General features: G+C 44.4%; 1 protein-coding gene across 2 annotated transcripts in view; it reads right to left on the reverse strand.

The window, feature by feature from the left end:
* Positions 1-477: 477 nt before the first annotated feature.
* LOC139407163 (calcipressin-2-like) overlaps positions 478-15,881 on the reverse strand; it is a 120,254-nt gene continuing 104,850 nt past the window's right edge. For both annotated transcript variants that reach the window (XM_071150670.1, XM_071150672.1), the window contains one exon: positions 478-3,984. In XM_071150670.1, the coding sequence (XP_071006771.1) occupies positions 3,830-3,984 (155 nt within the window). In that variant the 3' untranslated portion in view covers positions 478-3,829. The remainder of the gene's footprint in view (positions 3,985-15,881) is intronic.

Here is a 15,881-nt window from a genome sequence, read left to right on the forward strand (position 1 = left end):
AATTAAACTACAACCTACTGGAACTGGTTGGAATAAAACTACAACCTACTGGAACTGGTTGGAATTAAACTACAACCTACTGGAACTGGTTGGAATAAAACTACAACCTACTGGAACTGGTTGGAATTAAACTACAACCTACTGGAACTGGTTGGAATTAAACTACAACCTACTGGAACTGGTTGGAATTAAACTACAACCTACTGGAACTGGTTGGAATTAAACTACAACCTACTGGAGCTGGTTGGAATTAAATTACAACCTACTGGAACTGGTTGGAATTAAACTACAACCTACTGGAGCTGGTTGGAATTAAATCAACCTACTGGAGCTGGTTGGAATTAAACTACAACCTACTGGAACTGGTTGGAATAAAACTACAACCTACTGGAGCTGGTTGGAATAAAACTACAACCTACTGGAGCTGGTTGGAATAAAACTACAACCTACTGGAGCTGGTTGGAATTAAACTACAACCTACTGGAGCTGGTTGGAATTAAACTACAACCTACTGGAACTGGTTGGAATAAAACTACAACCTACTGGAACTGGTTGGAATAAAACTACAACCTACTGGAGCTGGTTGGAATAAAACTACAACCTACTGGAGCTGGTTGGAATTAAACTACAACCTACTGGAACTGGTTGGAATAAAACTACAACCTACTGGAACTGGTTGGAATAAAACTACAACCTACTGGAGCTGGTTGGAATAAAACTACAACCTACTGGAGCTGGTTGGAATTAAACTACAACCTACTGGAACTGGTTGGAATAAAACTACAACCTACTGGAGCTGGTTGGAATAAAACTACAACCTACTGGAGCTGGTTGGAATTAAACTACAACCTACTGGAGCTGGTTGGAATAAAACTACAACCTACTGGAGCTGGTTGGAATTAAACTACAACCTACTGGAACTGGTTGGAATTAAACTACAACCTACTGGAGCTGGTTGGAATAAAACTACAACCTACTGGAGCTGGTTGGAATTAAACTACAACCTACTGGAGCTGGTTGGAATTAAACTACAACCTACTGGAACTGGTTGGAATAAAACTACAACCTACTGGAACTGGTTGGAATAAAACTACAACCTACTGGAACTGGTTGGAATAAAACTACAACCTACTGGAGCTGGTTGGAATTAAACTACAACCTACTGGAACTGGTTGGAATTAAACTACAACCTACTGGAGCTGGTTGGAATTAAACTACAACCTACTGGAACTGGTTGGAATTAAACTACAACCTACTGGAGCTGGTTGGAATTAAACTACAACCTACTGGAGCTGGTTGGAATTAAACTACAACCTACTGGAGCTGGTTGGAATTAAACTACAACCTACTGGAGCTGGTTGGAATTAAACTACAACCTACTGGAACTGGTTGGAATAAAACTACAACCTACTGGAACTGGTTGGAATTAAACTACAACCTACTGGAACTGGTTGGAATAAAACTACAACCTACTGGAACTGGTTGGAATTAAACTACAACCTACTGGAACTGGTTGGAATAAAAAAATAATTTCAGTTAGTGCACTTTGAACTGGGTTATCAAATCTGATCATTTGAGCCATCGTTATCAGAGATGGGGATTGGAATGATGTACAGTGAGGGGTTACAGTGAGGGATTAGAGTGAGGGGTTACAGTGAGGGGTTACAGTGAGGGATTACAATGAGAGTTTCGAGTGAGGGGTTACAGTGAGGGGTTAGAGTGAGGGGTTACAGTGAGGGGTTATGGTGAGGGGTTACAGTGAGGGATTACAGTGAGGGGTTACAGTGAGGGTTTACAGTGAGGGGTTACAGTGAGGGGTTACAGTGAGGGGTTACAGTGAGGGTTTAGAGTGAGGGGTTACAGTGAGGGGTTACAGTGAGGGGTTACAGTGAGGGGTTAGAGTGAGGGGTTACAGTGAGGGGTTATGGTGAGGGGTTACAGTGAGGGATTACAGTGAGGGGTTACAGTGAGGGTTTACAGTGAGGGGTTACAGTGAGGGGTTACAGTGAGGGGTTACAGTGAGGGTTTAGAGTGAGGGGTTACAGTGAGGGGTTACAGTGAGGGGTTACAGTGAGGGGTTACGGTGAGGGGTTACGGTGAGGGGTTACAGTGAGGGATTACAGTGAGGGGTTACAGTGAGGGTTTAGAGTGAGGGGTTACAGTGAGGGGTTACAGTAAGGGTTTAGAGTGAGGGGTTACAGTGAGGGGTTACAGTGAGGGTTTAGAGTGAGGGGTTACAGTGAGGGGTTACAGTGAGGGTTTAGAGTGAGGCGTTAATGTATAAAAGCACCCAGGGTTGAATCAGTGGGTCACAGTAATGTAGAATCAGAGTGTAGGTGCAATGTCTGAAACAGGAAGGGTCAATTGTTTGGACAATAGAAAATTTATCACAACGCCAGTTCTCCACAAATAGACAGGGAGGTCCAATTTGTACAGGGCTTGTTCTACTGCCTATAAGTTAAATCAGGCACACCAAGAAGACACTCATTGAACCAACACAGGAAAAACAAAACACACAATAAAGGAAAACAAACATGGTTGTGTGTGTGAGTACAGTATGTAATTCCCCTTGACCATCTCGACAGAAACTGTGTAATAGCACTTGGAAGATTTGTGTAACTCTATAATAACATTATTTTTTTCCTCTCAGGATCGTCATCATGCATTTATTTCCTTCGTGGTGAGTTTGAATAAATGTTTCTTTCTCGCTCCCTACAGAGGCACATAAAGGAAACACGAGGAAATCCCATGACTGAGCCACGGTTCTCAGACAACACAATATCTCTATAAAAACGTAACCATGCACTTTATAGACTGGCTTCACGTGATGATATATGATTGGCTCTCCATTTCAGCCAATGAGGAAAAGGTGGCCACCAGGCATCGCGTTTTTTCTTTGTTATGTTTTTTTCTTTTGTTTTCTTCTACTCCTTTTTCTTTAGACTTTCAGGGACAAGACATGGACACAGACCAATTCACACTGAGGAACAATCACAGAAATGTCATTGTACATAATCTTTCCCTGTAAGATGCATGGATTGTAACTGTTATTAGCCTTGTTTTCTGTGAAGGACCCCGGTAGCCAGAAAACACAGGGAGATAAAAGAGAGAAGTTAGCGAAGAGAGAAGAGAGGTCAAATTGACAGCTACATACAGAAAACGGAACAAAGTAAACACACAAACTAGATCAGACCAGTGCATGCATTGGCGAGATTGAAAGAATTCCCATGGTCGACAGACAGCACTGATAACACGATGAATAACCCAACTTTAAGGGGACTATAAGACTACCATTTACCATAATGCTCCTTCAGGTTACTTCAACTCATCCCACCACCTCAGTAGCTAGCATGCCCTAGTGAGAGAAGCGCTATTCATCGTCAGTGCTTGTGGTACATACGCAGTGGAGCGAGAGCAAAGCTAACACACGTCTATAAAGGCGACCAATGGGCTTCTTTACACTGGCATTCGCCACAACCCCTAAGCCAATCAGAGGCCGAGCTCAAAGCAAGGTGCTGCCCCATCACTGCAAACTGTGTGACATTACAACAACAGAATCATACAGATAGGAACCAATCACTGAGGGTATGGTGGCTGAATCTTGATGTAAGTATGGAGTATTGCCAACACAATCATACATGCAGCACATCAACGGCTGTATGTCGACGAGGATGAGTAACAGAGAGCACTCCCCTTCTGGCCCGGGCGAGGCGGCCGTAGGGTGGGGAGTGCTGAACACGGGGATTGTTCCTGTGAGAGAGAGACAGGGGATCGATTCTCCTTCCTCCAGATGACGATGTTACGGCAGGAAGTGGCAGGGGGACAGAGTTCAGTGAGAAGTAGGAAGGTCAGGGCGCCGGGTCTGGATGATTTTTGGTTTGGGGCAATTCTTTGGTTCCTCAACTTCCTCGGTGTCGCTGTCGCAGACGTGGACAACAACACTGGGGGTGGACTCTGTTCCAGCATGCAGCTCAAACTTCTCTCCTGTAGACAGAGAGAGAGACGGGAGAGAGAGAGAGAGAGAGACGGGAGAGAGAGAGAGACAGGAGAGAGAGAGAGAGACGGGAGAGAGAGAGAGACGGGAGAGAGCGAGAGAGAGAGACGGGAGAGAGAGAGAGAGAGAGAGAGAGAGAGACGGGAGAGAGAGAGACGGGAGAGAAAGACGGGAGAGAGAGAGAGACGGGAGAGAGACGGGAGAGAGAGAGACGGGAGAGAGAGAGAGAGACGGGAGAGAGAGAGAGAGACGGGAGAGAGAGAGACGGGAGAGAGAGACATGAGAGAGAGAGAGAGAGAGAGAGAGAGAGAGAGAGAGAGAGAGACGGGAGAGAGAGAGACGGGAGAGAGAGAGAGAGAGAGAGAGAGAGAGAGAGAGAGAGAGAGACGGGAGAGAGAGAGAGAGAGAGACGGGAGAGAGAGAGAAAGAGAGACGGGAGAGAGAGAGAGAGAGAGACGGGAGAGAGAGAGAGAGAGAGCGAGATGGGAGAGAGAGAGAGACAGAATAGAGAGAGAGAGAGAGAGACGGAATAGAGAGAGAGAGAGAGACGGAATAGAGAGAGAGAAAGACGGGAGAAAGAGAGAGAGAGAGACGTGAGAAAGAGAGAGAGAGAGACAGGAGAGAGAGAGAGATCATCACAGCACAGTTGAAAAATACATGGCAAATAGAAATCCAATATGGATGGTGTTAAGAGATAGATGGGAGGGGTCAACTGGAGCTGAAGGTTGGGAGTAATAACAACTAATATCAACTAGATAACTAATGTAAAACAATATTGTGCACGTAAAATGTATATAGTATGTAGAGGCTGGGAGTAGAAGCCTAAGCGTTGTTGTTCACTAGTTTACTCCAATTAGGGAAGGAGTGGTAGGGTTAGAAAGTAATAAAGGAAAATATATATTTTTTAAATGTATATATATATATATATATTGGATTGGAAATTATGCAGATAATTACATTGACGGAAGCTACAATCTATATGCAATATTAAAGCTGATCTAGAGAGAGAGAGAGAGACAGAGGGGGGAGAGAGAAAGAGATGGTCAGGACAAGACATTTGAAAATATAAACGTGTACATGACCTCAAGAGGGAGCCCTGGTTCCAAGAGAGACACGAAATCAGTGAGGTGAGGCAAACTCAACCTGGGTGAGGATTTTCTCCTCATAATTACTAAACGGTGATGTGAGAATTGGGGGCAGAAGCTTAATATACAACAAGACTATGTAGTTCTCTGATTAGGAGGACCTGAACTCAGGGAGGACTGAAGCAATATCCTCCCTCCCTCATTCCCTCCCTCCCTCCATTTCTCCTGAGGACTGGGCTCCTCAGCCAACCGCTGGGTGACGTCAATGCTGCTGTGTGCTGTCGCTCCGGGTCAGACAGTCAGAGTCAGAAAGAGGGAGAGAGGGAGAGGGGGAGGGGGAGAGAGGTAGAGAGGGGGAGAGAGGGGGAGAGAGGGGGAGAGAGGGAGAGGAATGCAGAAAGCAGAGAAAAGAGAGAAAAGGAAATAGAGAGAGAAGGGGAGGTACTGAGAGGAAGAGAATGAGAGGGGGATAATAGAGGCTCAGCACACGCCCAGTACTCAGAACAACATAATAGAACTGTATCAGTATCAGTCAACTCACTCCCGGATCAGCTACAGAGCCCAGAACACACACTCTTCTCCACACTAATTCAACTTCCGGCGCCGACAGAGATGGCCGCCTCGCTTCGCGTTCCTAGGAAACTATGCAGTTTTTTGTTTTTTTACGTGTTATTTCTTACATTAGTACCCCAGGTCATCTTAGGTTTCATTACATACAGTCGAGAAGAACTACTGAATATAAGATCAGCATCAACTCACCATCAGTACGACCAAGAATATGTTTTTCGCGACGCGGATCCTGTGTTCTGCCTTACAAACAGGACAACTGAGTGGATCCTATGCAGCGACCCAAAAAAACGACTCCGAAAGAGAGGGAAACGAGGCGGTCTTCTGGTCAGACTCCGGAGACGGGCACAGCGCGCACCACTCCCTAGCATTCTTCTTGCCAATGTCCAGTCTCTTGACAACAAGGTTGATGAAATCCGAGCAAGGGTAGCATTCCAGAGGGACATCAGAGACTGTAACGTTCTTTGCTTCACGGAAACGTGGCTTACTGGAGAGACGCAATCCGAAGCGGTGCAGCCAACAGGTTTCTCCACGCATCGCGCAGACAGGAAAAAACATCTTTCTGGTAAAAAGAGGGGCGGGGGCGTATGCCTTATGACTAACGTGACATGGTGCGATGAAAGAAACATACAGGAACTCAAATCCTTCTGTTCACCTGATTTAGAATTCCTCACAATCAAATGTAGACCGCATTATCTACCAAGAGAATTCTCTTCGATTATAATCACAGCCGTATATATCCCCCCCCAAGCAGACACATCGATGGCTCTGAACGAACTTTATTTAACTCTCTGCAAACTGGAAACAATTTATCCGGAGGCTGCATTCATTGTAGCTGGGGATTTTAACAAGGCTAATCTGAAAACAAGACTCCCCAAATTTTATCAGCATATCGATTGCGCAACCAGGGGAGGAAAGACCTTGGACCATTGTTACTCTAACTTCCGCGACGCATATAAGGCCCTGCCCCGCCCCCCTTTCGGAAAAGCTGACCACGACTCCATTTTGTTGATCCCTGCCTACAGACAGAAACTAAAACAAGAGGCTCCCACGCTGAGGTCTGTCCAACGCTGGTCCGACCAAGCTGACTCCACACTCCAAGACTGCTTCCATCACGTGGACTGGGAGATGTTTCGTATTGCGTCAGATAACAACATTGACGAATACGCTGATTCGGTGTGCGAGTTCATTAGAACGTGCGTTGAAGATGTCGTTCCCATAGCAACGATTAAAACATTCCCTAACCAGAAACCGTGGATTGATGGCAGCATTCGTGTGAAACTGAAAGCGCGAACCACTGCTTTTAATCAGGGCAAGGTGTCTGGTAACATGACCGAATACAAACAGTGCAGCTATTCCCTCCGCAAGGCTATCAAACAAGCTAAGCGCCAGTACAGAGACAAAGTAGAATCTCAATTCAACGGCTCAGACACAAGAGGCATGTGGCAGGGTCTACAGTCAATCACGGACTACAGGAAGAAACCCAGCCCAGTCACGGACCAGGATGTCTTGCTCCCAGGCAGACTAAATAACTTTTTTGCCCGCTTTGAGGACAATACAGTGCCACTGACACGGCCTGCAACGAAAACATGCGGTCTCTCCTTCACTGCAGCCGAGGTGAGTAAGACATTTAAACGTGTTAACCCTCGCAAGGCTGCAGGCCCAGATGGCATCCCCAGCCGCGCCCTCAGAGCATGCGCAGACCAGCTGGCCGGTGTGTTTACGGACATATTCAATCAATCCCTATACCAGTCTGCTGTTCCCACATGCTTCAAGAGGGCCACCATTGTTCCTGTTCCCAAGAAAGCTAAGGTAACTGAGCTAAATGACTACCGCCCCGTAGCACTCACATCCGTCATCATGAAGTGCTTTGAGAGACTAGTCAAGGACCATATCACCTCCACCCTACCTGACACCCTAGACCCACTCCAATTTGCTTACCGCCCAAATAGGTCCACAGACGATGCAATCTCAACCACACTGCACACTGCCCTAACCCATCTGGACAAGAGGAATACCTATGTGAGAATGCTGTTCATCGACTACAGCTCGGCATTCAACACCATAGTACCCTCCAAGCTCGTCATCAAGCTCGAGACCCTGGGTCTCGACCCCGCCCTGTGCAACTGGGTACTGGACTTCCTGACGGGCCGCCCCCAGGTGGTGAGGGTAGGCAACAACATCTCCTCCCCGCTGATCCTCAACACTGGGGCCCCACAAGGTTGCGTTCTGAGCCCTCTCCTGTACTCCCTGTTCACCCACGACTGCGTGGCCACGCACGCCTCCAACTCAATCATCAAGTTTGCGGACGACACAACAGTGGTAGGCTTGATTACCAACAACGATGAGACGGCCTACAGGGAGGAGGTGAGGGCCCTCGGAGTGTGGTGTCAGGAAAACAACCTCACACTCAACGTCAACAAAACTAAGGAGATGATTGTGGACTTCAGGAAACAGCAGAGGGAACACCCCCCTATCCACATCGATGGAACAGTAGTGGAGAGGGTAGCAAGTTTTAAGTTCCTCGGCATACACATCACAGACAAACTGAATTGGTCCACTCACACAGACAGCATCGTGAAGAAGGCGCAGCAGCGCCTCTTCAACCTCAGGAGGCTGAAGAAATTCGGCTTGTCACCAAAAGCACTCACAAACTTCTACAGATGCACAATCGAGAGCATCCTGGCGGGCTGTATCACCGCCTGGTATGGCAACTGCACCGCCCTCAACCGTAAGGCTCTCCAGAGGGTAGTGAGGTCTGCACAACGCATCACCGGGGGCAAACTACCTGCCCTCCAGGACACCTACACCACCCGATGTCACAGGAAGGCCATAAAGATCATCAAGGACATCAACCACCCGAGCCACTGCCTGTTCACCCCGCTATCATCCAGAAGGCGAGGTCAGTACAGGTGCATCAAAGCTGGGACCGAGAGACTGAAAAACAGCTTCTATCTCAAGGCCATCAGACTGTTAAACAGCCACCACTAACACTGAGTGGCTGCTGCCAACACACTGACACTGACTCAACTCCAGCCACTTTAATAATGGGAATTGATGGGAAATGATGTAAATATATCACTAGCCACTTTAAACAATGCTACCTTATATAAATGTTACTTACCCTACATTATTCATCTCATACGCATACGTATATACTGTACTCTATATCATCGACGGTATCCTTATGTAATACATGTATCACTAGCCACTTTATACTATACTATGCCACTTTGTTTACATACTCATCTCATTTGTACATACTGTACCCGATACCATCTACTGTATCTTGCCTATGCTGCTCTGTACCATCACTCATTCATATATCCTTATGTACATATTCTTTATCCCCTTACACTGTGTATAAGACAGTAGTTTTGGAATTGTTAGTTAGATTACTTGTTATTACTGCATTGTCGGAACTAGAAGCACAAGCATTTCGCTACACTCGCATTAACATCTGCTAACCATGTGTATGTGACAAATAAAATTTGATTTGATTTGATTTGATTTGATTTGACACTGGGGGTTCAATACTCTCCTTAAGAGCTGTTATACAGTATACCCTAGCTATCATCTGTCATTTAGTACGTCTCAGGGGTTCTGATAACGACAACATTACAGCTAATTATCACATAATGACATACACACGCATGCACATACGCGCATGTGCGCGCGCACACACACACACACACACAGCTCATTGTCATTCACAGCACATGCGCCTGGCATTATCCCTACTATTTCAGGCTCTGCTAATAAAGGGGCTCTGCGTGTGTGTGTGTGTGTGTGTGTGTGTGTGTGTGTGTGTGTGTGTGTGTGTGTGTGTGTGTGTGTGTGTAGGGACTGTACTGTATGCAGTAAGCTCACCATCTCTAACCCCATGGCAATGAACGCCTGTCCAGCCACAACCCACCTGGCCAGCTCCTATCAAAGCTATGTATTAACCAGGATAAAAATGGATGGCACCTAGTGGCTCGTACCATGCGGAGAGTGTGTGTGGGGGTGGAAGGACAGATGGACAGCTGGACGTGATGGTCTTTCTCTTTGGGCTTCAGCGTGACCTAGGCCCACTAACACAGTACAGCTACTTTTACAGCATTCTTTCAAGCCAGGCCAAACACTTCAAATAATACACTCTCTGAATCACAGTTTCTTAAATATACAACATTCCTTAGCAACAGTCCCAAAATAAACAGGTGTAGTAGACTACAGCATAGGACTGCTCTTCTGGTACAGAGTTAACCCCGTTATGGGTGAGGCAACTATTCCTTCAGGAGCGTTTGACTGCTGCTGTACACACCTTTCCTATTCATATACTGTCCATACTGTCTATACACACCATTATATACATATATTTATAAACTGGGTGGTTCGAGCCCTGAATGCTGATTGGCTGACAGCCGTTGTATATGAGACCGTATACCACGGGTATGCGACCTACGAACAGTCCGTAGCTGTGGTATATTGGCCATATACCACACCTCCTCGGGCCTGATTGCTTAAATATACATGTATATTTATATTCCGGACATGGCTCGTTCTGATATTTCACATTTGTGTGTATTGTTTTGTATTGTTTAGGTATTACTGCGCTGTCGGCGCTAGAAACCTAAGCATTTTGCTGCACCTGCGATAACATTTGCAAAATATGTGTACGCAACCAATAACATTTGATTTGATATGTTTGCTGCATAACATTCACTGACATCATCTGTTCTAGTGTGGAAACATTTTCTTACCAGCACCGGCTTTGCTGAGAGCTGCTTTATTGAAGAACACTAGCACTTATTATGACTTTGATATGTGGTTGTCCCAACTTGCTAACTTAAAGTGAACGCACTACCTGCAATTAGCTCTGGATAAGAGAGTCTGCTAAATGACTAGAATGTGGAATAAAAACGTTAAAGACCTTATCTATTCTACTGTATACTGTAAGGGCCAATACACCCAGGCATGATTTCACTGTATTACTACAGTATTACTACAGTACTGTAGCACTGTTCCTTCAGCTCCAGACCCTGGTATAGTAATCGTACAGCGCTGCCCTGCCTGCTGACACACATCTTGATGACCCCCTTGCCCACAGATGCGCCTCAAATGTTTTTATTTCTCAGGCTTAGTGAGAGAGCGAGTGAAAGGCTGGATACGTGCCTTGTAAACAAGCTGGGAACAACAAAAGCATTCTCTCCTTAACGAGGGCTTGTGTTGGAGGGAGGCAGACTGCTGGAGCCGTAATCACACTACACTCAGCTAGTCTCTCTGAAGGCTGGCGTGCATGTGGAAACACTGCACTGGATGGAAAAAACACACACTTACACACAAACACATACACACACACTGGCGACCCGTCATTCACCTGTTTTGAGCCCCACCTGGTTTGTTACTGTTTTGCTTGTTATTTTGGCATTAAATACATGTCATATATCAGTTTGATAACAATGTAAAAAAATATATATATTGAGTTAATAAAGCCGCATACATTTTTGCTTTCTTACTTATTACAGTCTAGCTCAGTGCTTTCTTACTTGTTACAGTCTAGCTCAGTGCTTTCTTACTTGTTACAGTCTAGCTCAGTGCTTTCTTACTTGTTACAGTCTAGCTCAGTGCTTTCTTACTTGTTACAGTCTAGCTCAGTGCTTTCTTACTTGTTACAGTCTAGCTCAGTGCTTTCTTACTTGTTACAGTCTAGCTCAGTGCTTTCTTACTTGTTACAGTCTAGCTCAGTGCTTTCTTACTTGTTACAGTCTAGCTCAGTTCTTTCTTACTTGTTACAGTCTAGCTCAGTGCTTTCTTACTTGTTACAGTCTAGCTCAGTGCTTTCTTACTTGTTACAGTCTAGCTCAGTGCTTTCTTACTTTTTACAGTCTAGCTCAGTGCTTTCTTACTTGTTACAGTCTAGCTCAGTGCTTTCTTACTTGTTACAGTCTAGCTCAGTGCTTTCTTACATGTTACAGTCTAGCTCAGTGCTTTCTTACTTGTTACAGTCTAGCTCAGTGCTTTCTTACTTGTTACAGTCTAGCTCAGTGCTTTCTTACTTGTTACAGTCTAGCTCAGTGCTTTCTTACTTGTTACAGTCTAGCTCAGTGCTTTCTTACTTATTACAGTCTAGCTCAGTGCTTTCTTACTTGTTACAGTCTAGCTCAGTGCTTTCTTACTTGTTACAGTCTAGCTCAGTGCTTTCTTACTTGTTACAGTCTAGCTCAGTGCTTTCTTACTTATTACAGTCTAGCTCAGTGCTTTCTTACTTGTTACAGTCTAGCTCAGTGCTTTCTTACTTGTTACAGTCTAGCTCAGTGCTTTCTTACTTGTTACAGTCTAGCTCAGTGCTTTCTTACTTGTTACAGTCTAGCTCAGTGCTTTCTTACTTGTTACAGTCTAGCTCAGTGCTTTCTTACTTGTTACAGTCTAGCTCAGTGCTTTCTTACTTGTTACAGTCTAGCTCAGTGCTTTCTTACTTGTTACAGTCTAGCTCAGTGCTTTCTTACTTGTTACAGTCTAGCTCAGTGCTTTCTTACTTGTTACAGTCTAGCTCAGTGCTTTCTTACATGTTACAGTCTAGCTCAGTGCTTTCTTACTTGTTACAGTCTAGCTCAGTGCTTTCTTACTTGTTACAGTCTAGCTCAGTGCTTTCTTACTTGTTACAGTCTAGCTCAGTGCTTTCTTACTTGTTACAGTCTAGCTCAGTGCTTTCTTACTTATTACAGTCTAGCTCAGTGCTTTCTTACTTGTTACAGTCTAGCTCAGTGCTTTCTTACTTGTTACAGTCTAGCTCAGTGCTTTCTTACTTGTTACAGTCTAGCTCAGTGCTTTCTTACTTATTACAGTCTAGCTCAGTGCTTTCTTACTTGTTACAGTCTAGCTCAGTGCTTTCTTACTTGTTACAGTCTAGCTCAGTGCTTTCTTACTTATTACAGTCTAGCTCAGTGCTTTCTTACTTGTTACAGTCTAGCTCAGTGCTTTCTTACTTATTACAGTCTAGCTCAGTGCTTTCTTACTTATTACAGTCTAGCTCAGTGCTTTCTTACTTATTAGAGTCTAGCTCAGTGCTTTCTTACTTGTTACAGTCTAGCTCAGTGCTTTCTTACTTATTACAGTCTAGCTCAGTGCTTTCTTACTTATTACAGTCTAGCTCAGTGCTTTCTTACTTATTACAGTCTAGCTCAGTGCTTTCTTACTTGTTACAGTCTAGCTCAGTGCTTTCTTACTTATTACAGTCTAGCTCAGTGCTTTCTTACTTGTTACAGTCTAGCTCAGTGCTTTCTTACTTATTACAGTCTAGCTCAGTGCTTTCTTACTTGTTACAGTCTAGCTCAGTGCTTTCTGTGGTGGGCAGCCAGGAAAAATACAGAGAGTAGGGGTTGGTAATCTTCTCTAGTTGCGCCGTGATTGGCTCAGTGTTCTGTCACTCATGGGGACATTATGTCACCGCGAAATCTACAGGGAGAGCTTGAAAGTTCAAGCCCCCTTGGGTGCTGCTATAGATTTTACATTAGAAGTGCCCATCCAAGAAGGCTCAAGGTCATTGACCACAGATGAAATAATGACAAATCACATTATATCTACCGTAGCTTTGATTGGACTGATTTCAAAATTGTTGCTAGCAAGCTAGACAAGCAGTAATCATCATGAATCACATCTACAATCTACTGGCAAATCCTTTTCGATCCTTGTCATATGAAGAAAACCCATAGATAAAGCGTATTGGTGCTCATCGGCCATTGGACATAAACATTACACAACAAGTTGGAAATTGCAACTTCAACAATGAGTGGTTTGGAAGGAATCCGTGTCTAACTGCAAGTGTTGCAAAGCAATCCCTATTTTGCTTCACCTGCCTGCTATTCGGTGGAGAGGGTGTGTGGTCCAAGTCTGGATTTAAGGATTTAAAGCATCCGTCTGAAAGTGTCTCTTTTCCGAGCTTAAAAGGATAAACATTCACATGCAAAACCATGGGCCAGAAAAGGTTGAATACATTGGCCATGCTGTCAAGCCAGGTGACTTCTGCCACGTTCAAAACAACTGGAAACTCAGAACTGGAAAATCTCAGACTTCAGTGAGTTCAAGACAACTGGAAACCTGAAAAAAACTAGCTCCGACTGGAAAAATACGTTTTGAACAGTCACCCTACTCGGAATCCCATGTCGGCAACTCTGGCCCCTTTCTAGAGCTCCGACCTGAAGATCACTGACATCATGATTCAACCTTGTTTTTTTTCAGACTTCCCAGTTGCCTTGAAAGTACCATAAATCCAGAGAATGCCAGACTTTGATGACAAAGTTTTATGACAAAATTTGCCCACAAGAAGGACCGCCGAGCCATCTTCCTGTTCAAGTGAGCACAACACAACAAGGTGAGTCCAAAAATGTCTTGTATTTATGTAATATTCCAGGGAGATATGTATTCTGTAGCTAAGAAAGTAATACTAAATGTACGTTGTGTAGTAAGCTGTTAGTAGCCCATGTGCCTCACCCTAATCATTTGGCCCATTCCCCCTCATAACTTAGCCTACTGTTCTGACTTAGTGGTGCACATGTAGCCTATAGCCTGTTTTAGAGAAATGTCATCATCGAATATTGTAAGAGCTTTCATTGTCTGCTTATATACCCCTTTATTTATCCTGCCATTCTGACTTGGTGTACAGGGAGAATACTGTAAGAACAGCCCATGTTCTGAATTCTGTCGCTGTACATTTCAAAAGTTATATTGACTATGTCCGTCCTAGCTTGCTCATTAATGACTTAATCGAAATTAAGGATTGCCTCTTATCCACTCATTGTTCCCTTATGCCATAGTTTGTACATCTCAATTGTCAGTAGACACCAGATTTGTTAAAGTAAGTCAGCCATATCAGCTATGTTTTTTTAAAAGGCAGTAAATTAGGCTGAATGAACTGTTTCACTGCCAGATGAGGCTCCGCTGATAGCCAGGTGTAGCGGTGGTAAGAATTCACTCCATGGTGCTGAAAAGAAAGCTCTGCTGTTGGGACAGCTTTATGTAGGCCCTAACAGTGTGTGGGCACCGTTTGTCACCATTATAGCGCAATTAATGTATTGTTCAGTGTTGTGTTGTGTAGTGGCTTTGCTGACATGCAAATCTTGCCACACCAAGATTTACATGCTAAAATTGCCAGTGCAAACACACACACACAAGACACACACACGACACACACACAAGACACACACACACACTTCCTCTCCACACACACACACACTTCCAGTAATGCTAACCCTAAAGCTTCTCCACTAATACTCTGAAGAATAAAATAATAAAAGCCTGAAATGTGCTCTCGCTCTCTCTCTCTCTCTCACACACACACACACACACACACACACACACACACACACACACACACACACACACACACACTACAGAGTATGCACGTACGCATACACACAAACATACACTAATGATGTATGACAGATAGCTATGGTAAGCGCCTGTAATGTTTACAGTTTAAAAGGTAGAGCTTTAAAATAAAATGTTTCTATACAAACTGCACTCTACAGCCTTACATCAGAGTCTACATTCATATACATACTGCACTCTATTCCATGACATAAAAGGCATATATGACCAGGCCTTATCACTGAAGTGCTACTTCAGTGTACCAGGAAATATTCGCCACCAAGGCATCGTTATTGTTAGCCCAATCACATTTTAGCTGCTGCACTTGGAATGTTCTAAACATGTCAGATAATAACCATTCCCACTTGCTTACAGTACATACCATTTACCCTCTACTCCAAATACACTGTTTAACCACAGTCATCTTCAAGCACAGCAATTCCCTGACCTCATGTCAGTCTCTGGCCCCTGAGTTCAGAGACAGCCTCTGTTCCACTTCTGATTCTAGGTCAGTGTATAAACTAAAGGCCAGCGATACACGAGGTAAAGACCAGTTTGATCCTGCTCTGCTCCGCTCCACTCCCATGAATATGCAAAATCCTTTAAATGAATCTCTTATGCAACCCACTCTAGTCCCTGAACAGAGGAAAGAATACAGTCACTTGAGAGACATTTCATGTGCTGTATACACCTTCAGTGATTTAGTTAGTAGTGAAAGGGACTTATAGGGTTTGTGGGTTGTTTGTGGGTTCCACCAGATGTATCACTGTGTGCTTGTGAGGGTACCTGCATGGTTGACTAGTAAAGGAACGTTTCAAGTGGGATATTCTTGTGCTTGTAAAAGTTAGACACCACATAGAGTGACTTAGAGGGCTATGAGGCCATGA

The sequence above is a fragment of the Oncorhynchus clarkii genome, chromosome 4 (genome assembly GCF_045791955.1).
Source record: "Oncorhynchus clarkii lewisi isolate Uvic-CL-2024 chromosome 4, UVic_Ocla_1.0, whole genome shotgun sequence".
NCBI lineage: Eukaryota > Metazoa > Chordata > Actinopteri > Salmoniformes > Salmonidae > Oncorhynchus > Oncorhynchus clarkii.